Raw genomic sequence first — 19,186 nt, 5'->3', positions numbered from 1 at the left:
CCGCTAGCATCAAAGCTAAGAGCTAATCATCAGAAGTTCTCTGTTGGCTGCAGAGACCAGCACAAATCTTTCAAAAGAAAGAGGAATTAATACCAACTGTCTGTGACAACACTGCTGTGTTTCTTTCTGTGTGTGTGACCATGGTAGGTTGACTGTACTGTAGGCTGTGGCGCCCAATCTGCTCCGCATTTCTCCTAACAAAACCGTAGATGTATTCATTTCATTTGTTTTATTTTATTTTCCGACGTTTCCGTAATTGAATGAAACAAAAAAGGCCGAAGCCTGCCGTATCCTAAGCTGCGCCAAGCTCCGCCCTGCTCCGGACACCACGGTGAAAGTTGGAATAAACTTTTAAGTGAGGCCTTGTAGATCTAATATGAGTGAAGATTCGGCAACTGGATTGCTTATTTCTCACCTCAAGTTTGTTCAGCAACAGATTTGGTGGACTATGGGTGAACCCAGTGAAAGTTACAGAGTAAATAGAACGGAATCCGGAGTAAAGCTCAAACCCCATTGGCTCACAGAACTAGGGGCCTTGGGTGGGTGGCTCCACCCACTGAATCATCCCGTTTTCAGACGTAGTGGATTGGAGGCGTGTTACAATGGCTCAAATGCATAAAGTGTTATTTTCGGCCAAAAACTTTAAAAAACTTGTTTTGGGGACTTCAGAGACCATTAAACTTGGGGAAAAGGAGCGTAATAGGTCTGCTTCAAAAAAGGCGGTTGCTAAGAAGTGGCTGAATGAGGCTACAGAGGCTGCCAGGGACATTTAACGTCATCACGTCGAACACAGAACGTCATCTACTCACTACTCTGCCTTTACAGCCTCTAGTTGTGTTTATACTCTTGCTCTTGCCAACTATTCTAACTCAAACGTTCCAGGCTTTTGTAAAAGAGGTAAGCACTCAAAATCAAATTGCCAATTGGAAGCTTAGTGGTGGTGATCCTGAAGTCATGCGTATAGCCATAGTCTAGTTTGTTTATAGCCTAATGTCAGCTTTTTACTTCTTCCCATTGCATTTACGCTTTAAAAATAATAAAAGTGGTGTTAATTTGTGAATATTATCTTGCTGACCAAAACGTGTAAGTATCATGAACTTTTGTTTAATCTAGCCACTGGGGGTGCGCAAGCCAGTGTATCATCAGTGCCGGTCCCAAGCCCGGATGAATAGAGAGGGTTGCGTGAGGGCATCCGGCGTAAAAACCACGCCAAATCAAACATGCGGACAACAAATCTGATTTCCATACCGGATCAGTCGAGGCCCGGGTTAACAACGACCTGCACTGGTGCCATTAGCCAACAGGGTGCCAGTGGAAATTGTGCTACTGTCGGCCGAAGAAGAAGAAGAGGGGGAAGGCGCGTCCGGTGACAGCAGGAGAGTAAGAAGGGTAGGAGAGTAGAGTTGAGAGTAGGAACTTTGAACATTGAAGCTATGAAGGGTAAAGAGCGAGAGATAGCTGACATGATGGAGAGAAGGAAGGTAGATGTACTATGTGTACAAGAGACCAGGTGGAAGGGGAGTAAGGCCAGGACCATTGGAGCTGGGTACAAACTGTTCTACCATGGAGTGCATGGCAGGAGAAATGGGGTAGGGATAGTCTTGAAGGAAAAATATGTCAAGAGTGTTTTGGAGGTGACGAGAGTGTCGGACAGAGTGATGAGCATGAAGCTGGAAATTGATGGGGTGATAATGCATGTGGTCAGTGCGTATGCTCCCCAAGTTGGGTGTGAGATGGAAGAAAAAGAAGAATTTATTAGTGACTTGGATGTAGTGGTGGAGAGCGTCCCCAAGGGAGAGAGAGTGGTCGTTGGAGCAGATCTCAATGGGCATGTTGGCGAAGAGGCATACAGTAGGTGACGAGAAGGTGATGGGTAGGTATGGTGTCAAGGAGAGGAATGTGGAAGGACAGGTGGTGGTGGATTTCGGCAAAAGGATGGAATTGGCTGTTGTGAATATGTATTCAAGGAGAGGGAGGAACACAGGGTGCCATACAAGAGTGGAGGAAGGTGCACACAGGTGGACTACATCTTATGCAGGAGGTGCAATTTGAAAGAGATTAGTGACTGCAAAGTGATGGTAGGGGAGTGTGTCGCTAGGCAGCATCGAATGGTGGTCTGTAGGATGACTCTGGAGGCCAAGAAGAGGAAGAGAGTGAAAGAAGAGCCAAAGATTAAATGGTGGAAGTTGCATGCAATTTAGGGAAGAGGTATGGCAGGCAATAGGTGGGAATGAACGGTTACCATATGACTGGGAAACAACTGGAGAAGTGTTGAGGGAGATTGCCAAGAAGGTACTCGGTGTATCATGCAGGAAGAGGAAGGAAGACAAGGACACTTGGTGGTGGAATGAGGAAGTACAGGAGAGCATAGAGCAGAAGAGGTTGGTGAAGAAGAAATGGGATAGTCAGAGAGAGGAAGAAAGTAGACAAGAGCACAAGCTGATGCGGTGCAAGGCGACCAGAGAAGTGGCAAAGGCAAAGTAAAAAAGGCATACGATGAGTTGTATGAGAGGTTGGACAGTAAGGAAGGAGAAAAGGACTTGTACCGATTCGCAAGACAAAGGGACCAAGCTGGGAAGGATGTACAGCAGGTTAGGGTGATGAAGGATAATGATGGGAATGTGCTCACTAGTGAGGAGTGTGTTGAGAAGGTGGAAGAAGTACTCTGAGGAGTTGATGAATGAGGAAAATGAGAGGGAGAGAAGAGTGGATAATGTTGGGATAGTGGATCAAGAAGTGCAGCAAATTAGCAAGGATGAGGTGAGAACAGCATTAAAGAAGATGAAGAGTGGAAAGGCAGTTGGCCCAGATGACATACCTGGGGAAGCATGGAAATATTTAGGTAAGATGGCAGTGGTGTTCCGAACGAGACCATTTAACACCATCCTGGAAAGGGAGAGGATGCCGGAGGAGTGGAGAAGAAGTGTACTGGTACACATCTTCAAGAATAAGGGAGATGTACAGAGCTGTAGTAACTACAGAGGAATAAAGTTGATCAGCCACAGCATGAAGCTATGGGAAAGGGTAGTGGAGACTAGGTTAAGAGGAGAGGTGGGGATCAGCGAGCAGCAGTATGGTTTCATGCCAGGAAAGAGTACTACAGATGCAATGTTTGCTTTTCAGAATGCTGATGGAAAAGTACAGGGAAGGCCAGAGGGAGTAGCAAGGCGTCTTTGTGGATTTAGAGAAAGCATATGATAGGGTGCCGAGAGAGGAAGTGTGGCATTGCACAAGGAAGTCGGGGGTGGCAGAGAAGTAGGTAAGAGTGGTACAGGATATGTATGAGTGCAGTCAGATAGTAGTAAGGTGTGCAGTAGGCGTGACAAAGGCATTCAAAGTGGAGGTGGGATTGCATCAAGGATCAGAGCTCTTACTTGTTTGCAATGGTGATGCACAGGTTAACAGATGAAATCAGGCAGGAGTCTCCGTGGACTATGATGTTCGCGGATGACGTGATCTGCAGCGAGAGTAGGGAGCAGGTGGAGGAGAGCCTGGAGAAGTGGAGGCATGCATTAGAGAGAAGACGAATGAAAGTCAGCAGGAGTAAGACAAAATGCATGTGCCTGAATGGGAGGGAGGGCGGCTAAAAGCTAAGAATGCAAGGAGTGGAGGTGGAGAAGGTGGATGAGTTCAGGTACTCGAGGTTGACCATCCAAAGCAGTGGAGAGTGTGGGTGGAGAAGAGTGATCTGTGACAGAAGGGTTCCAGCAAGAGTGAAGAGGAAGGTCTACAGGACGGTAGTGAGACCTGACATGTTGTACGGTTTAGAGGCGGTGGCCCTGACAATAAGGCAGGTGGCTGAACTGGAGGTGGCAGAGTTGAGGATGTTGAGATTTTCATCGGGAGTGACAAGGATGGACAGGATTAAGAACGAGTACATTAGAGGGACAGCTCAGGTTGGACAGTTTGGTGGAAAAGTGAGAGAGGCCGGATTGAGACGGTTTGGACACGTGTGTAGGAGAGATGAGAGTTACATTGGGAAAGGAGGCTGAGGATGGAGCTGCCAGGCAAGAGGAAAAGAGGAAGGCCAAAGGGAAGGTTTATGGATGTGGTGGGGGAGGACATGCAGGCGGTGGGTGTAAGGGAGGAAGATATGCAGTACAGAAGGTATTGGAGGCAGATGATCCGCTGTGGCCACCCCTAACGGAAGCAGCCGAAAAAAAAAAGAAGCAGAAGAAGATCATAAACTTTTGTTTGCCACAGAGCTTATTTTCTGGAATAATCCAAAAGCCAATGGAAAAATCCCATTGGCTTTTGTCGAGGGAACCAGGGCAATGCTAACTTCCAGGTTGGCCTACAAAAATACCTCATCCCCGCAGCACTCTACGGCACTGACCCTTAGAAAATACACACCCGGACACAGGATTAGGCATTTTTTTTAAATTAAAAACGTCCCTTGGACTATCGATGAAATAAGGAACACGTCATTTTATTTTTCTGCAATAAGGACAATTCTTTATTTTAAGGGACGGATGGCAATATAATTTACATAATGTTTTCAAGAGGTTATTTATTTTGCGAAGTAAACAGCTCCACCATTGTGATTTTAAAAAGTACACACGGCCCCATCTATCTATATAAGGTAAACTAAATATGGAAAAGGAGAGAGGTTTGAAATGTTTGGCGCGCCCACAACAGCCAGTCAATTTTGGGCCTTCACGCCCACAAACACCAAGGCCACAGAAGCCTCGTCACCGGCAGTGTGACTGTACCTTAAGTCAAGTCAAGTTTATTTATATAGTCGTTAATCACAATACAGTCTCAAAGGGCTTCACAAACTCACATTTCACAGAGAAATCAACAGCATCCCCTAGTCTGAACCCTCATCTGGGCAAGCAAAACCTCCCAGAAATCCCATTTAACAGAGTGGGTTAATATCCAAACCATATGTACTAGTGCTCAGGGTTGAAGGGAGGATGAGCAGCAAGCCAACAGGACGGGTGTGGTTAACCAAATGCAAGACTGTAAAAATGAATCTGATGAGTCTTGATTTAATCATTTCTACAGAAGTCGCAGCTCTGCGTTCCAGAGCACTGGGGGAGTGAGAACGCTCCGGAGCTCGCGGACTTCTATTTAACCCGTCGAAATTGCTAAAAGTTCAAGTTCAAGTTCAAGTTCAAGAGATTATTTGTCACATACATATACATATGGTCATACATATATGCAGTGAAATGTCATGACACCCGGTGATTACGCACAATAAGCTCTATAAGCTCTAAAAATACCAAAATAATACCAAAATGTGCGTAAAAGACCAGCGTGTTGTGAGCGTAAGGCGTGGGCCGCTGTGCTCCCCTGCTGTTAAGGCCCACCTGCGGTAGAAAGAAGCGGTTCACGGGAAGAAGTGGCTGTGTTCAAAGGGACAACGTGTGTCTATGTAATCTCTCGAACTTGAACTTGGAGGAACAACAAAGAGACGGGAAAAAGTAAGAGCGAGCTTGTTGGCGCTGTCCGTGGTGCTGAAGAGAAGGCGACGTCACTGAGCGCGCACGACGCATCATCTCCAAGCGTTTGACTGTTGCCCGAAGGGGTTGAAAACCACCGTCAATCACGCGGGTTGGAGACTGGCAAAGAATGATACTTGAAAAAAAAGTACACCATGCTACTTTTCGGACGAGTTGGTCCGGTGATCATACTATTCCAAAGAGCTTCACAACTGCACCGTACAATGCTCATAACGCGGTTTCCGTGTGTCGTGTAACCCCCGCAAACATCGACCTCCTCCCCAGTCCGAAACTGAATATCGTGCACCTTGTGCAACATCGGCTCATGTTCTCTGCACGGCGCGGTGGATCAATTACACGCCTGGCTTTTAGTCGGGGGCTGCTCTGTCGGGCCGCCTCTCCGCCGGTCTCCGTTTCCACAAGCTGCGATTCGCGTGCACGTGTGTGGGTGTGCAGGGTTTCATTTCGACACCCTAACCCTAACCCTAACCCTAACCCAAACCCTAACCCTGATCGTCGATCATGTCTGTCGTACAACTGGGTTTTATTTTTTTAAAGGTCAGGCTGATAGACAGCCTCGGCAGCAGCGGATGGAGGAGGTGGGGGCTGGACAATACGGAGGAATTCGTCATCACAATGACAATTGAGGATGTTGCACAATAACCACACACACACACGCACACACACACACACACACACACACGCAAACACAAACACACACACACACACACACACACACACACACACTCACACACACACACACACACAACACTTCCATCTTCCCCATGGCGTTCTTCAGATCTGAGAAAATTTAGGCCATTTAAGCTTCTCATCGTCAATTCAAGGTCAATCAATTCCATTCAATTCAAATTTGGATCAGAACGGGCAAATCACATGTCACATCCTGGGCTTCTGTTCTATAACATTTTCTGTCCTGTTCCATCCCATTCTGTTCCATTTTGTTGTCTTCGATCCTATTATTTTGTATTCCCTCTTGGTATAGTTTATTCTGTTCCATCTCTTTCTGTTATATTCTATCCTATTGTGTTCTATTCTGTTTGTTGTAGTCTATGCTATTATATTCGGTTATATTTTATTCTGTTATATTGCCTTCTATTCTATCCGATGTTGTTCTATCCTGCCGTGTTCTGTATTGTTTTCTTGTTCTATTCGATTCTACTCCATTCCAGTACCGACGTACAGTAAGTTCATTTTTTTTTTGTCTTTCAGCATTTAAGTCTATTTTAGAATCCCGTTCCGCCGTCCCCATCGCTCCGTCGTTTCTCCCCCGTTCTGCCTCTTCATTCATCTGTTCTTATTTTGTTTTTCATTTTTCTTTTGCGAGTGTAGGCCGTGGCCGCAGAGCGTCACTCGAGCCCCTGGCCAGCGGTCCACTCGGCCCGTGTGCGCCCCGCGAAAACGCCCTTAATGTCGGATCAAACCTCTGTCAACAGCCGCTGTCACGTCTCAGCCTCAAACAACAACAATAATAATAATAATAATAATAATAATAATAATAATAATAATAATAATAATAATAATAATAATAATAATAATAATAAAAAAGTCTTTCCGCGCGGCTTAACCCCGAGGAAATTGAGCATTTACGCACAGAAACCAATTAATATTGTCGCCATTTGTTTTACCTTATTTATTCTTTATTATCGAAAGCAATTATTTGAGTGATTATCGAACGATTGTCACTCATAATATTGAGGAGCTCCGACGAAGTCAGTTTTGATTCCCCAAACAAAACCAAGAAACAAACAAAAGAACAAACAAAATAAACAATGCAACACCCATAATAACGTGGAATGTGCTTTTACGAGTGTTTATTATTGGTACGATTTGGTTTGTCGTGTTCGACAAACTGGCCATTGTCGATGTATGTGTGTGTGCGTGCGTGTTTTTCATTTTTATTGTTTAAATTCAGACAAGTTAACCCGTCAGTATTTCTATGTTACTGAAGGGGCGGAATGAAAGAGAACAACGGACGCACGGAACGCTTGTTCCCGAGCGCGGGTCTCGGTCTCAGCACGCTGGCTCCGGTGGAACGTTCGACTCTCTCTTTGGATCCGGTTCCTGGCGAGTCACTCGGTTAACCGGGAAAAAAAAAAAAAAAAAAAAAGAGTCGTTCGATTTTTCCGACTCGTCCGTCGTTGGCGTGACGTCATTGGCGTGGCGTCACCGAGTCGGCGGAGTCGGTCGGCTCTGTTGGACGTGGCAATCCCGCAGAACAGCCCTCTAATCCACCTGTGGAGGAATGCCAATCGCAGGTTCCCAAAAATCTCTCGACCCTTAATTAGCGCGAAGCTATTACGTCTTTTGCCAAAAGATGTGAATCGCAAACGTTGTTTATTTTGGTGGAGTGCAAAGCGTGAAGCAGTCCCCGCCAATTCAGCCAAATGCCGTCGCCCGCGTCCATTCCAGGCCACGAGCCTGGGAACCAGGCCAATCCGCGAGCTCATGTTTCATTCGCGCCGCAGAATACGTCCGGCCGCCCTCCCATCCAGACGCATTTCCGCGACCCCGCCGCGGTCGGGCCAATCACAAGCGCTCGTCTCGCGCGGGGGGCGGGTCTGACACGACGACGACACGCACCCCACCAAGATGGCCGCCGCTGAGGCGGAACGGCCTTGTGGAGTCCGTTACCGCGGCGGTATCAAACAAACCGGACGCTATATTTTCTATTTAAAAAAAAAAGCTTTTGTTGATAAGAAACGTGTGTTTGCCGTAGTTCCGAGGGGACTTGGTGAAAGTCTAATTTAGCAGCTCGCTCGCTCAGCGGCCACGTTTGGCTGCTCTGGTTGGTTGTAGTTTATCCAGTCGCCTCCAGAAACATTTTGGTCCGCGCCCGTCGGTGAGAGCCTCCAGACCAATATGCACCCAGGGTGGCGATTTCCGGTTGGCGGGCGAGCGGTCCTCTCTCCCCGCCGCGTCGCCGGCTCGGGAAAAAAAACTGCAAAGCGCTGTGACTCGGGCGCGTCGCGCTCCCTGCCCCCCCCCGCCCGCGGGCCCGGAGCTCCGGTGAGCGACGGCGACGCGGCGCCCGGTCGCCGGTTCGCCGCAGCCGACTCCCGACCTCTTCCGAGCGAGTCGTTCGCGTCGAGCGACTCGTTTCGCGAGTCCCGCGCCGGCGACTCGGAGGGGCGCCCGAGACGGTCGATCCAGCTCGGCGACGGCGGCGGCACCCGCCTCCCGTCGTGTCGCTCGCGTCAACACGAGGGGGAAGAAGTGGCTCTTCAGGGCGGAGCGGCGCCTTGTTGTTTGTTTTTTTTTGTTGTTGTTTTTTTTTGTTGTTTTGTTGGTTTTTTTTTTAATTTTTTTTCCCCGTTACGTCCCTTCCCGGGCAGCTTGTTCTCCGCTGACGACGGCGAGGGAAACTCGTTGGAGATGGTCGGGATCCACCGGAGGACCGAGCGGGGGACAGTTATAGACGCGATCTGACGGGCACGACAGGTAGAAGGAGACGGGTCACCTCACGCTCCCGTGAATGGATTCGTTAACGTGACAGCGCGGCAGCCGCTCGCGGGGGTGATACGGCGCGCGGAGTCGCGTCTTTTCATTTATTTTACTATTTTTATTTTTATTTTTTGTTGGTCTTCTTTTTTTTTTTTTTTTTTTTTTTTTTAAATTTTTAATTTAATTCGGAGACATGGCAGCGGCCATCGCCAGCGGTTTGATCCGACAGAAGCGACAAGCTCGGGAGCAACACGCCCACCGGCCGACGACCCACCGGCGGAGGAAGAGCCCCAGCAAGAAGCAGGGGCTCTGCAACGGGAACCTGGTCGACATCTTCTCCAAAGTGCGAATATTCGGCTTGAAGAAGAGGAGGCTACGGAGGCAAGGTGTGAGGGGAGGGGGGGGGGGGGGATCGGCAGACGCGCGCACCCACGCACGCACACGCACACGCACACACACACACACACACACACGCTCGTGCATGCAAAGCAAACAGTCATCGCGCACTGTGTGTGTGTGTGTGCGCGCGCGAGAGATTGTGTGTGTGTGTGTGTGTGTGCGTGCGTGCGTGCGTGCGCGTCGTCTGGCCGCACGGTTCAGTAGTTGCAGTAGAAGATCAATTATTCAAACTTCAGATTAGGCTTTAGTCTCGGTACCAGTCGGGGCCTCGTCTAGTGCAGCGGTTCTCAATGTGGGGTCGGGGGTCCTTCCAAAAGGTTCCACGGGCGTCCCCGGCCAAAAAAAAAAAAAACGCGGACAGTTACAAGTTAGGGAATGTACATTCACGGCCGTTGTGATAATGGCTTCACTGTTGTCTCCCTAAATAGTCATGCACAATAACGTTAAAAAAAACCAAAACCCATAATGTAATGTGAACAAATTTAGATTTGTGAATGAAATGGTATCGATAGAGCGACGGAAGAACGTTGCGTGAGGTTCCTTGATGTAGAAGAGCTTGTGAGTCACCGTTTGGTCACGCTTGGTACCTTCCAGATCCTCGAGGTGTACGTCTGGGGGCCCCAGACGTCCTGCGTCCTCTCTCCCGTCTCGCTTCTTTCCAATTGCCATGGTTGGACATGTCCTGCATTCCGATAAGACGCTTTATTAATCCCGGGGGATTGGTTGTGCATCGTTGAAGAGCAGATGCAGGCATACAGGTATAATGGTTTCACAGTGGTAATAACGCCGATACACAACTACGTATTGGTTAAATGGACACCGTGAGACATATTCAGCAGTATTCATAAAAAGAAACGTCTGTTATCAGCTACATACATCGTGGGACGTAAATGAGCAAAGCGGATGAACTTGACTTTTTTGCTTTTTATAAATTGTGGTTGATTTTCGAGATCTCGTTGTCGACCTCTACCGGGGTTGTTTTCATGATCAGTGTTTAACCACAGCGCTTTGAGTTCTGAGAAAAACGCTTTGTGAACGTAGCTATCATTATCATTGTCATTATTATTATTATTATTATTATTATTGTGTGTCTTAGTCACACAAGGCCGGCGCTAACTTCACCACCGTCCCATTGTACGCAGCAGTAAAAACCCCTGAATGGTGTCCGACCGTAACACTGCACAGATGCCATCACCCTCTGGGGGCGCTTGACAATACGGACGTTTCAAGTTGCGATAATAGTGACGTGACTCATTTTTAGGTTTTCCTTTCGGCGCTTCCGCCCGGTCAGACACGACACAAAACCGCCGATGAGCTTCACACATTCGACGCGGGAGAGCAGCTCCCTGCCACCTCCGTCGCGTTTACGTCCAGGTCTGGTTTTGCAGCGTTTGGTTTTCATGGTCTGCGCTTTTGGCAGCGGCATCGCGTGAAACAGGTGCGTTTGAGAGCGATCGGGTGGGCGTGGGCGTTTTTCTTTTGAAATTGTTTGCATCCCGCAAATTCACCTTGTTTCCCCTCCTTTGCGGGTCTTGCTGAAGCCGAAATCCAAGGCTTTAGGGAGAGCGGCGCCGTCGGTTTCGAGTTGTGCATTTTCTTTCTTTCGGAAAGTCTCGCCCTTGTGGCAACATGGAGGCGAGGGCCATGCCCCAAGTGACTGCCTCCCCCTCTCTCGAACCCAACCCTCTCGGTACCTCTCTCTCCCTCTCTCTCTCTCCCTCTCTCTCTTTTCTTTTGTCCGTCTTGGCCGCTCTCCCCTTCCCGCCCCTCGACACACCTGCTGAACTTCTCCGCACGACCCTCCATCTTCGCTGGCGGCGCTTTCTCATTTCCTCCGTCACCTTTAACACCCCGTTTCTTCCGCTTCCTTCCTCCCTTCCCTCCCTCCCTCCCTTATTTTATCTTTCTGCTCCCCCCCCTGCCTCTCCTCCTCCCCGCTCCGGCCCCCCTTCACTTCGCCGACGATGTTGTCTATCCTGCGGGGAGTCTAGCCGCCGTCTCTCCCGGCTGCTCGCCTCCCCTCCCCTCCCTTCCTTTGTCACGCTCTTTGTTTTACCCTCTCCCTTCTTTCTCCCAGCCCCTCCTTCCCCGTCCCCTCTTCTCCTCGCCCCTTTATTTTCTATGTTCTTCCTGCCTCCTTCCTCCCCTGCTCCAACTCCGTCCTGTTTTCCTTCCTTTTCTTACCTCCATCTCCCTCTCTCTCTCTCTCTCTCTCTCTCTCTCTCTCTCTCCCCCCCCCCCCCTCCCTCTCTCCAAAAGCCAGCTGTGAGAGCTGCCGGTGAAGACCTGGCAACTCCGCCGGCTCCGCACTGGGTGTGTGCCTGTGTGTATGTGTGTGTGTGTGTGTGTGTGTGTGTGTGTGTGGCTTTAACCTGTTTAGTGTGCATGTGCGCCCGTGTGTTTATTTTGGGGAGAGACTCGCTGGCGTCCCCCCCCCCGACCGCCTTCCAGAGGTTTTCTGAAGGAGAAACGAGCGGCGCCGCGCACGTCACAGGGAGACGGACGTGCAGGCGGGCGGCTGGCCGGAGAGCCGCCTCCGGGCCCCTTAGCCTTTGCCGACGGAGATATTGAATCGCAAACAACATTTTTCACCCCAGGTGTGTCCTCCGGAGGGAGGGAGAGAGGGAGGGAGGGAGGGAGAGAGAGAGGGGGGGGCGAGACGGAGAGAGGTCAACCGACAGTCCGAAAAGACAGATTGAGAGGCGAGCGGGGCGTTTGACGGACAGCCGCTGTCGCCAATCAAAATCCATTAGAGCTATTAAGTGTTTTGGCCGTTTTTCGCGGGGCTTGTAGAGCTTCCTACAAACATATTACAAAAGGGTTACCAACGAGAGAGCAAACAAAATCGATGACATGACTTGACAGCAGATTTGCCTGTCACTGTGCCTCTTTATTGTCACTCGGAATCAATTTGCACTTGGTTCCTTTCCTGTGGAGGAGTCTGGAGAAATGGACCACGGAGCGAGGAATGGGAGACTCGCTTTACGCCACTTGATTACACCATTTACCAACAATGGCCAATTTGGGAGGCTATATCATTTAAGTTGTTTTGGTCAAATTTGGCATTTTTCATCCCCCGGAATTTCCATGAAAGTTGTGAGACGGCACAGGCAGTGCTGCAAAACAAGATCCATAAAGAGAGAAACATCTGGAACAAAGACAGTAGTAATGCACCGTTATATCGGCCGTACATCGGCCAACATTGGCCTCGTCGACTGCCATCGGCCCATCGGCAAATAAGATGACATTCACTGATGGCAGTGGCCGATGTTTATCTGTTGTGATGCATCCATTTTGTGCTGGCTGAATTGTGTTGGCAGGGCTCGATCTCACTAAAGGCAACATAGGGGCGCGGAGAGGGAGTGATTCGGGCGCATTTTACGCACCTGTCTCCCCGTCCGCCGGTGCCGACAGCACTATGGCGATGGGGCGCCCGTGCTCCGACGGTGCCAACCCAGGCGGGACCGGTCCAAATCGTCCATCGGCTTCCTTGCTACAAGCACCAAACAGCCTCCATGCAATTAATAAATGGAAAAAAAACCTACTTTTATAGCAATACACGGCTTTTATTTAAGCCATTTAAGTGCGATATTCCAGAGAAAATGGCATCCACCGGCTCGGTAAACTCCGGCAGCCGGTGCAGACGTGCCAGTAGAGTCAGCTCTTCGCTTCCTCTGTCTATAAGGTTGTTAAGTCACATCCGGCTGTAATTCCATCAAGGAGAACGGCAAAAAGTGCCATTAGTTTAACTTTGATTATTGATTTGATTATTTTATCTTTATTGCTTTTCCTATCGCTTTCACATGTAACTGTATTTCATTTATGTTTCCCAAAAAATATATATTTTTTGGGCTATGTGAGTACTGAAAGATTCTTCTCGTTGGGTAGGTAGTTGTATAGCAGGCGAGAAAGGCTTTTGAAAAAAAAAAAAAAAGCTTTTTCACGTGAAAGAAAGTTATGTTAAAGGTCGTTTCATATGATGGATTTGTGCTTATTCAACAATAGTGTGATGAAGGGCAGAAGGACTTTACAACAGTTCCGTTTTTTTTTTATAATAAAGATTTCTTAGGTTCCCTGTCACAAAAGGGGGAATACATAACAAAATAAACAAAGAAAAAAACCAAATTGTTATTTTAAACGTCGGTATCGGCCCAAAATTTCACAATCAATCTTTCCCTGAAATTTGGGCTCAAATTAAGGAAGGTGAGATCTGAGGATCACTACTTATTTAAGAAACAGGTGCGTCGACGCTCCCCATCCCAAAGTGTCCTCTTGGGGATTGATCCTCAGACAAAAATCTGGATTTTTTTTTTTAACTGTTTTAACTGTTTAACACACACATTAATACAGTCCCAGCACATTGACATTATTTCATACTAATGCAAAGGCTTATAATAGAAGCCCAAATATGTTTTAAAATGCACACGCTGCATCCTGACTGCAGTGTCAGTTTAGAAAACAACAAAACAACAGCTGTATATGAATAATACAAGTACAAGTACAAAAACAGGACCCCCGTAATACCTTTTATGCAAATCTAGGCTGACGTTTAATAAATGATTCTGGTAAATGTTTTTTCCAAGTTTAAATGTTGTGTCTTAAGTCTACGTCGGTTAGATGGCGTTTTTTTTCTTTTGTTTGTTGTTTGTTTTTGTTTTTTTGTGGTGTAGTCGCCAGCCTCGGCGGAGCCGTTGGACAGCGTTACTTAGAAAAAAATGAAAATCATCGTCGTGTAAAAACAAACTTCCTCCTGATTGGAGATTGTAATTCATATTTTTGTCCTAGTTGAGTCTACTAATTTCCTTGTGCGGACTGGAGAATCCCTGTCACTTGCCATTTAAAAAGTAATGATCCACAGATCTCACGTGAGCACAGCTTCGTTACAGTCGTACATCTACATTATTTCTCACCCCGAAATTCAGCGGCGCTTTGTCCTGTGCCTCGTGTCACCCTGAGCTGTTCTCAGGGCGTGAATTGCAGTCCCCCCGTTCCATGCCTCCTTTGAGGGGCCATAATTAACATGCGTCGGTGCTGTGCATAATTTCGAGTGCGTGCGCATCGACCATGCACGCTTTACTTAGGCTGAGCCAGACATGAAACAGACCGTGCCACATGTCGCTGCGGAATGACTCAGACCGAATCAATGATCCAATTAAAACAAATTTCTTGAGGGAGGGATAGCCGCAATAGCGAGTCTCTGCATGTGTGTGGTGTGTGTGCATTTGTATTTGGAGTGTGTCTGTGTTGTGTGTGTGTGTGTGTGTGTGTGTGTGTGTGTGTGTGTGTGTGTGTGTGTGTGCGGATGGGGGAATACCCTTCCACTAGAACAGCAGACGGGCGGTCGGAATCACGAGACTGTCGCCATAGCAACGCTGCGAATGTGGGAATCTCCCTAGTAACAGACAGGACTGCTGTGGGAGACTTGGGAAGACGGGAATTTCAACCTTGACGGCGGTGGAAAATGTCAAGATGGGATTCGAAACGTTGGACTCTTGGATTCACCTGGAATTCAAAGCAGACCGTGAATCACCGGTGAATGAGACTGACTCACTGAATCCATAGAGAGGCAGAAAGATGGATGGACTGAGAATCCTGCGAGTTGTCCATCATGCAATCTGCACAGAGAGCACCTCCTTGATACCTCCAAAATCTTTTAAATCCAGGTAAAATGGAGGATCCTCGGCGACACACAACGGGTTTTAATCAGAGAGCTAGAGCTGCCTGCTGTGTTCTGTCCATCAAATATTGTTGTTCTGGTGCAGAGTGGATTTGGTGGGGTCCAAAGTGTGAAGTGCCATCGGAGCCATCAGGAAGGGAGGCTCCGTGTTGGCAGGAGCAAGGACATAATGGCGGTTTGGAGGAGGAGACTTATTTCTTCCCGCGCGCCGTGAAACGAGGTGAATTTCGGCGGAACCGGCCGACAGCGTCGTTTCCTCCTAGGACGAGGAACGCTGTCACGCCGCGGTGTCATGACATCAAAACGCGCGCGCATTAGAGACGATTCTCACGTGACCCGAGCCCCGCCAATTCGGTGGCAGGGCATCGGAATGCCTACAAGGGCATAGGTACAGGACTCTCGCCGACGTGCGCCCGTACCGGCTGAGGCCTCCTCTGCCGCTTCGTCTCGCGGTGTTCAAGATGGTCGACGTCAAGCCTGTCGCTTTCTCTCCTCACACACCTCATGAACTGGGTCAGCCGCAGCTCTTTCTGTCCGTGTGCATTGAGGTGCGGCTTCACTGTCACGGGCATCGGACAAACACACACACACACACACACACACACACACACACACACACACACACACACACACACACACACACGTGTGTGTGTGTGTGTGTGTGTGTGTGTGCGTGGGGGTGTGTGAGATGAGGAAAATAGAGCAGCTGGTGAACGTTGATTATGTGCACTCGTTGGGGAACCCTTTATTTTTGGGGGTTAGTGTGTGTGTGTGTGTGTGTGTGTGTGTGTGTGTGTGTGTGTGTGTGTGTGTGTGTGTGTGTGTGTGTGTGTGTGTGTGCGTGCGTGTGCGCGCGCATTTGCATTCTCTGCTGTCTATACCTATGCACAGGTGTGTTTGTGTGGAAAAAGCCTTGACATCTCCAGCAAAGAGGCGGCGAGGTTCACTGATTATAACGGCGTGTGATGCCAGAGGGAGAAGGCTGTCGCTGTCTGTACCTGCCAGGGGAAAGTCAACTATTAACTGACATCAATGGACGGAGGAACCATCCGTAGCGCAAATATGGACATACTGCCCAGCGTGGGTCCAATGCTGTCTTTTCAGTATTTCTGAGTAATATTTGTTGGATGGATTTCTATAGGGCAGTATACGTATGTATAGGACCGTATATTTCATTTTTGGACTTTTATTTTTCATGTCCTTCTCATTTTTCTCTTTAAATTTTGTATTGTTTTTCTATTAATTTCAGGTTATATCTGTGGTTTATAATTTGCGTTAGTGTAAGTTGGCAGATCTTTTATCTTGTACATCTATCTATCTATCTATCTATAACCTTTGTTCAAAGCAGTAATTCTCTCTCTCTCTCCCCCCCTTCCCTCATATGTTGGATTTCCATTTTTTTAAAACAAATTATTTATCTTCAGGTCTATATTGCATATAAATAGACATAAATATTTTTTATAAATGTTGTATATACAGTCATCGGTGTTCATCATTGCTAATTTTTAGAGTTTTTGCTAGTTTGTTGTTTTAGAAAATGTATGCATATATATGCAGAAATCGATGTACCTGTTGCATTTAGAGAGAAAAGACGTACAGGTGTATACAAACGTCCACGTTTGAAAAGACCTGCGAGGAGTGCAGACATTTTCCCCATGGAGAGATCCGTTCCATATTTGGGCAAAACAGGCTTTATCTTGACACAAATTCTAGTCTATTGTATTTTAACATGTTTTTAAGAATTTGGCTCAACTTTGGATCCGAGGCAATTCGAGCATGCACAGCAAGACAGCATTTTGTTGTCCAATATGTACATTATCAAAAACACAATAAAAAGTCTTGATGCCATTGGACGCAAATTGCTGGCGTGTTGCTCATGATTTGATCAAACCAGATGTCACAACCTAACATGTGACACAAGCCTGAACATATTTTATGATGAAACATTAAAGAATAACCAACAAGTGTCCCTCTGTTGCACACCTGTCAATAGAGTTAATGGTATGTGGTAGTGGGGTGTGGTTTTGGCACAATCTGCAGGTGGGGAGGCAGCACTGGCAACCGACAGGGGACGCAGCTACAGGAGATTGAAGTAACTAGTTGGTTAGTTAATTCTCGAAAAATGGCTGTAGTTTCACCTCTGTCTCCGGACAGCGAGGCCGGACCTCCATTCGACGGCTGTACGATGTAGCAGTGAGTGGTCACATATAAATGTGAAGCACTCTGAGTTTGTCCGAAAGGACAGGGTTTTATTTCTGTTGAAAAGAACACTCAGCCATGTCTGGTTTCCTTTGTACCTGCCTCCTGCTCCTTCTCTCTGCCCTGCAATGACAAGAGACTTGTTAGATGATGTTAATGGTGTCTCCCTCCCACACAGAACCGCAGCTGAAGGGCATAGTGACCAGACTATTCTGCAGACAGGGATTCTATCTTCAGATGGGCCAAGATGGATCTCTGGACGGGACCAAAGACGACAGCACCAACTCCTGTGAGTTCTCCACCGACAGGACGCGCAGTGATGTCTCCACCGCGACCACATTCTGAACAGCTTCGGTTTCAAGTCTCATCGAAGGACTTTGTATTAGCATTGTCAATGTAGATGATAAAAAATGCTCCACGCCTGGCTGGGTTTAAAATAGTTGTTAGTCTTGATAGTTGATAGGCGTAGAGACAAACATCACATTTGTTATTATAAGGACCGATTTTTGCCACAACACACACACACCCACCCATCTTCACTCACACACAAACACTTGCTCGCTCACTCACAACTGGCTTGCCCGCAGACCTCTGAAGGCGGGTCCTATTCCAGATGACAAATGAAACTGTTGAACACAAAGCACAATATTTTTGATCCCGTCCCACCTGGGTCCGCCACACAACCCCACACACACATACACACAAACCTATAGGCACACTAACACATGTGCCTCCCAACTTGTACGTCATATATGAGAGCTAGATAAATGAAGGGTGTGGAGCCGTCACCAGCTGCAGGTTGACAGATTAATCTCAAGAACACAATTGGATGTTGGAGGTCCATTCTCTCCTGTGTGGCTCGATGGGCAGAAGGTGCAATGATGCTCATTGGGGGTGGGTAAGGTAGCCCCCCTGCCGTGCTGATGCCTCCCTTCTGGAGTTAGGATTGGCCCATCCAATGGTCAAAAGGCAACAGGAAGGTGTTTTCCTGACAACTCCCATTGAGGCTTGGTATTGAAATTTTAAGCTATTGCCAAATTTTCATCAATAACATCCAGTACGATCCATTTTTTGCAGCTGTATATGATGTTCAGTTCTGTATTTCTGGAATAAAATAAATTAATTGGTATTAATAATAGTAGTATGATTTAGGGACCAGTGTCAAATCCAAATATCTTATCTATCTTATCCAAGGTTAGACCACTTAGAAGGGGTCTTACTTCCAGTTGCATGTCACTTATTATACATCGAAAAATAAACCTCTTATACCACTTTACAAAAAAAACATGTTTGTTTGAGAAATTTTCTAAATATGTTTTATATAGAACAAATACAGATCAAGTCTTTAAGGTTCAATTGAGCTACATTTATATTGATACAAGAGCTGTACAACTCTCATGACTCAGACTTGCTGCGACAGTTCAGTCCAATATTGAAATGGTTATCCAAAATAAATGGGGATAAATAAAAAACAACGGTTTAATTTGTTAATTTTTTTATTTCTGTCTCTGGAACGAAAAGACAAAATTAAAATTGGCCAAGAAGAGCACAGACGTCCCGCTCAACTTTTCAGTTTGACTTTCGCCTTGGGTGGTGGTGACTACAGCATTAGTGCAACCCGTCAGAAATAATGGGCTTCAAAACACAGTGGGCGTAGTTTTGGTGTAAAAAAAAAAAAGTGAAAGCCCTGTTTGAAGTGTGTCACTAAATGACCCGGTACCCTCTCTGACCGAGCCTGTGTGCCGCTGTCTCTCCAGCTCTGTTCAATCTGATTCCTGTGGGCCTGAGAGTGGTGGCCATCCAGTCGGTGAAGACTGGACTCTACATCGCCATGAACGGAGAGGGCCACCTGTACTCCTCGGTGAGGACGCCTACACACACACACACACACACACGCTTACTATCAAAACATCATCAACATCACCATGGAAGTGGGTGGAGGGGATACAAACCACCGCCACCTTCGGGACACATTTCCCCCAAAATGGCAATTTCCAATATGCAA

The 19,186-nt window shown here is 47.5% G+C and overlaps 1 protein-coding gene across 2 annotated transcripts in view; it reads left to right on the top strand.

Moving 5' to 3' along the window:
* Positions 1-19,186, top strand: part of LOC307227561 (fibroblast growth factor 14-like) — a gene marked incomplete at both ends in the record, with an annotated part of 57,293 nt that overhangs the window by 23,790 nt on the left and 14,317 nt on the right. Inside the window, 3 exons of one of the 2 annotated variants that reach the window (XM_079996923.1) lie at positions 9,100-9,292; positions 17,360-17,470; positions 18,939-19,042. In XM_079996923.1, the coding sequence (XP_079853049.1) occupies positions 9,100-9,292; positions 17,360-17,470; positions 18,939-19,042 (408 nt within the window). Of the gene's footprint in view, positions 1-9,099; positions 9,293-17,359; positions 17,471-18,938; positions 19,043-19,186 lie in introns of those variants that run through there. The other variant, XM_079996924.1, reaches the window with a different exon arrangement.

The sequence above is a fragment of the Zeus faber genome (assembly GCF_960531495.2).
Source record: "Zeus faber genome assembly, chromosome: 2".
NCBI lineage: Eukaryota > Metazoa > Chordata > Actinopteri > Zeiformes > Zeidae > Zeus > Zeus faber.
Note: the sequence above shows the minus strand (reverse complement) of the source record. Positions and strands in the feature narration are given on the sequence as shown.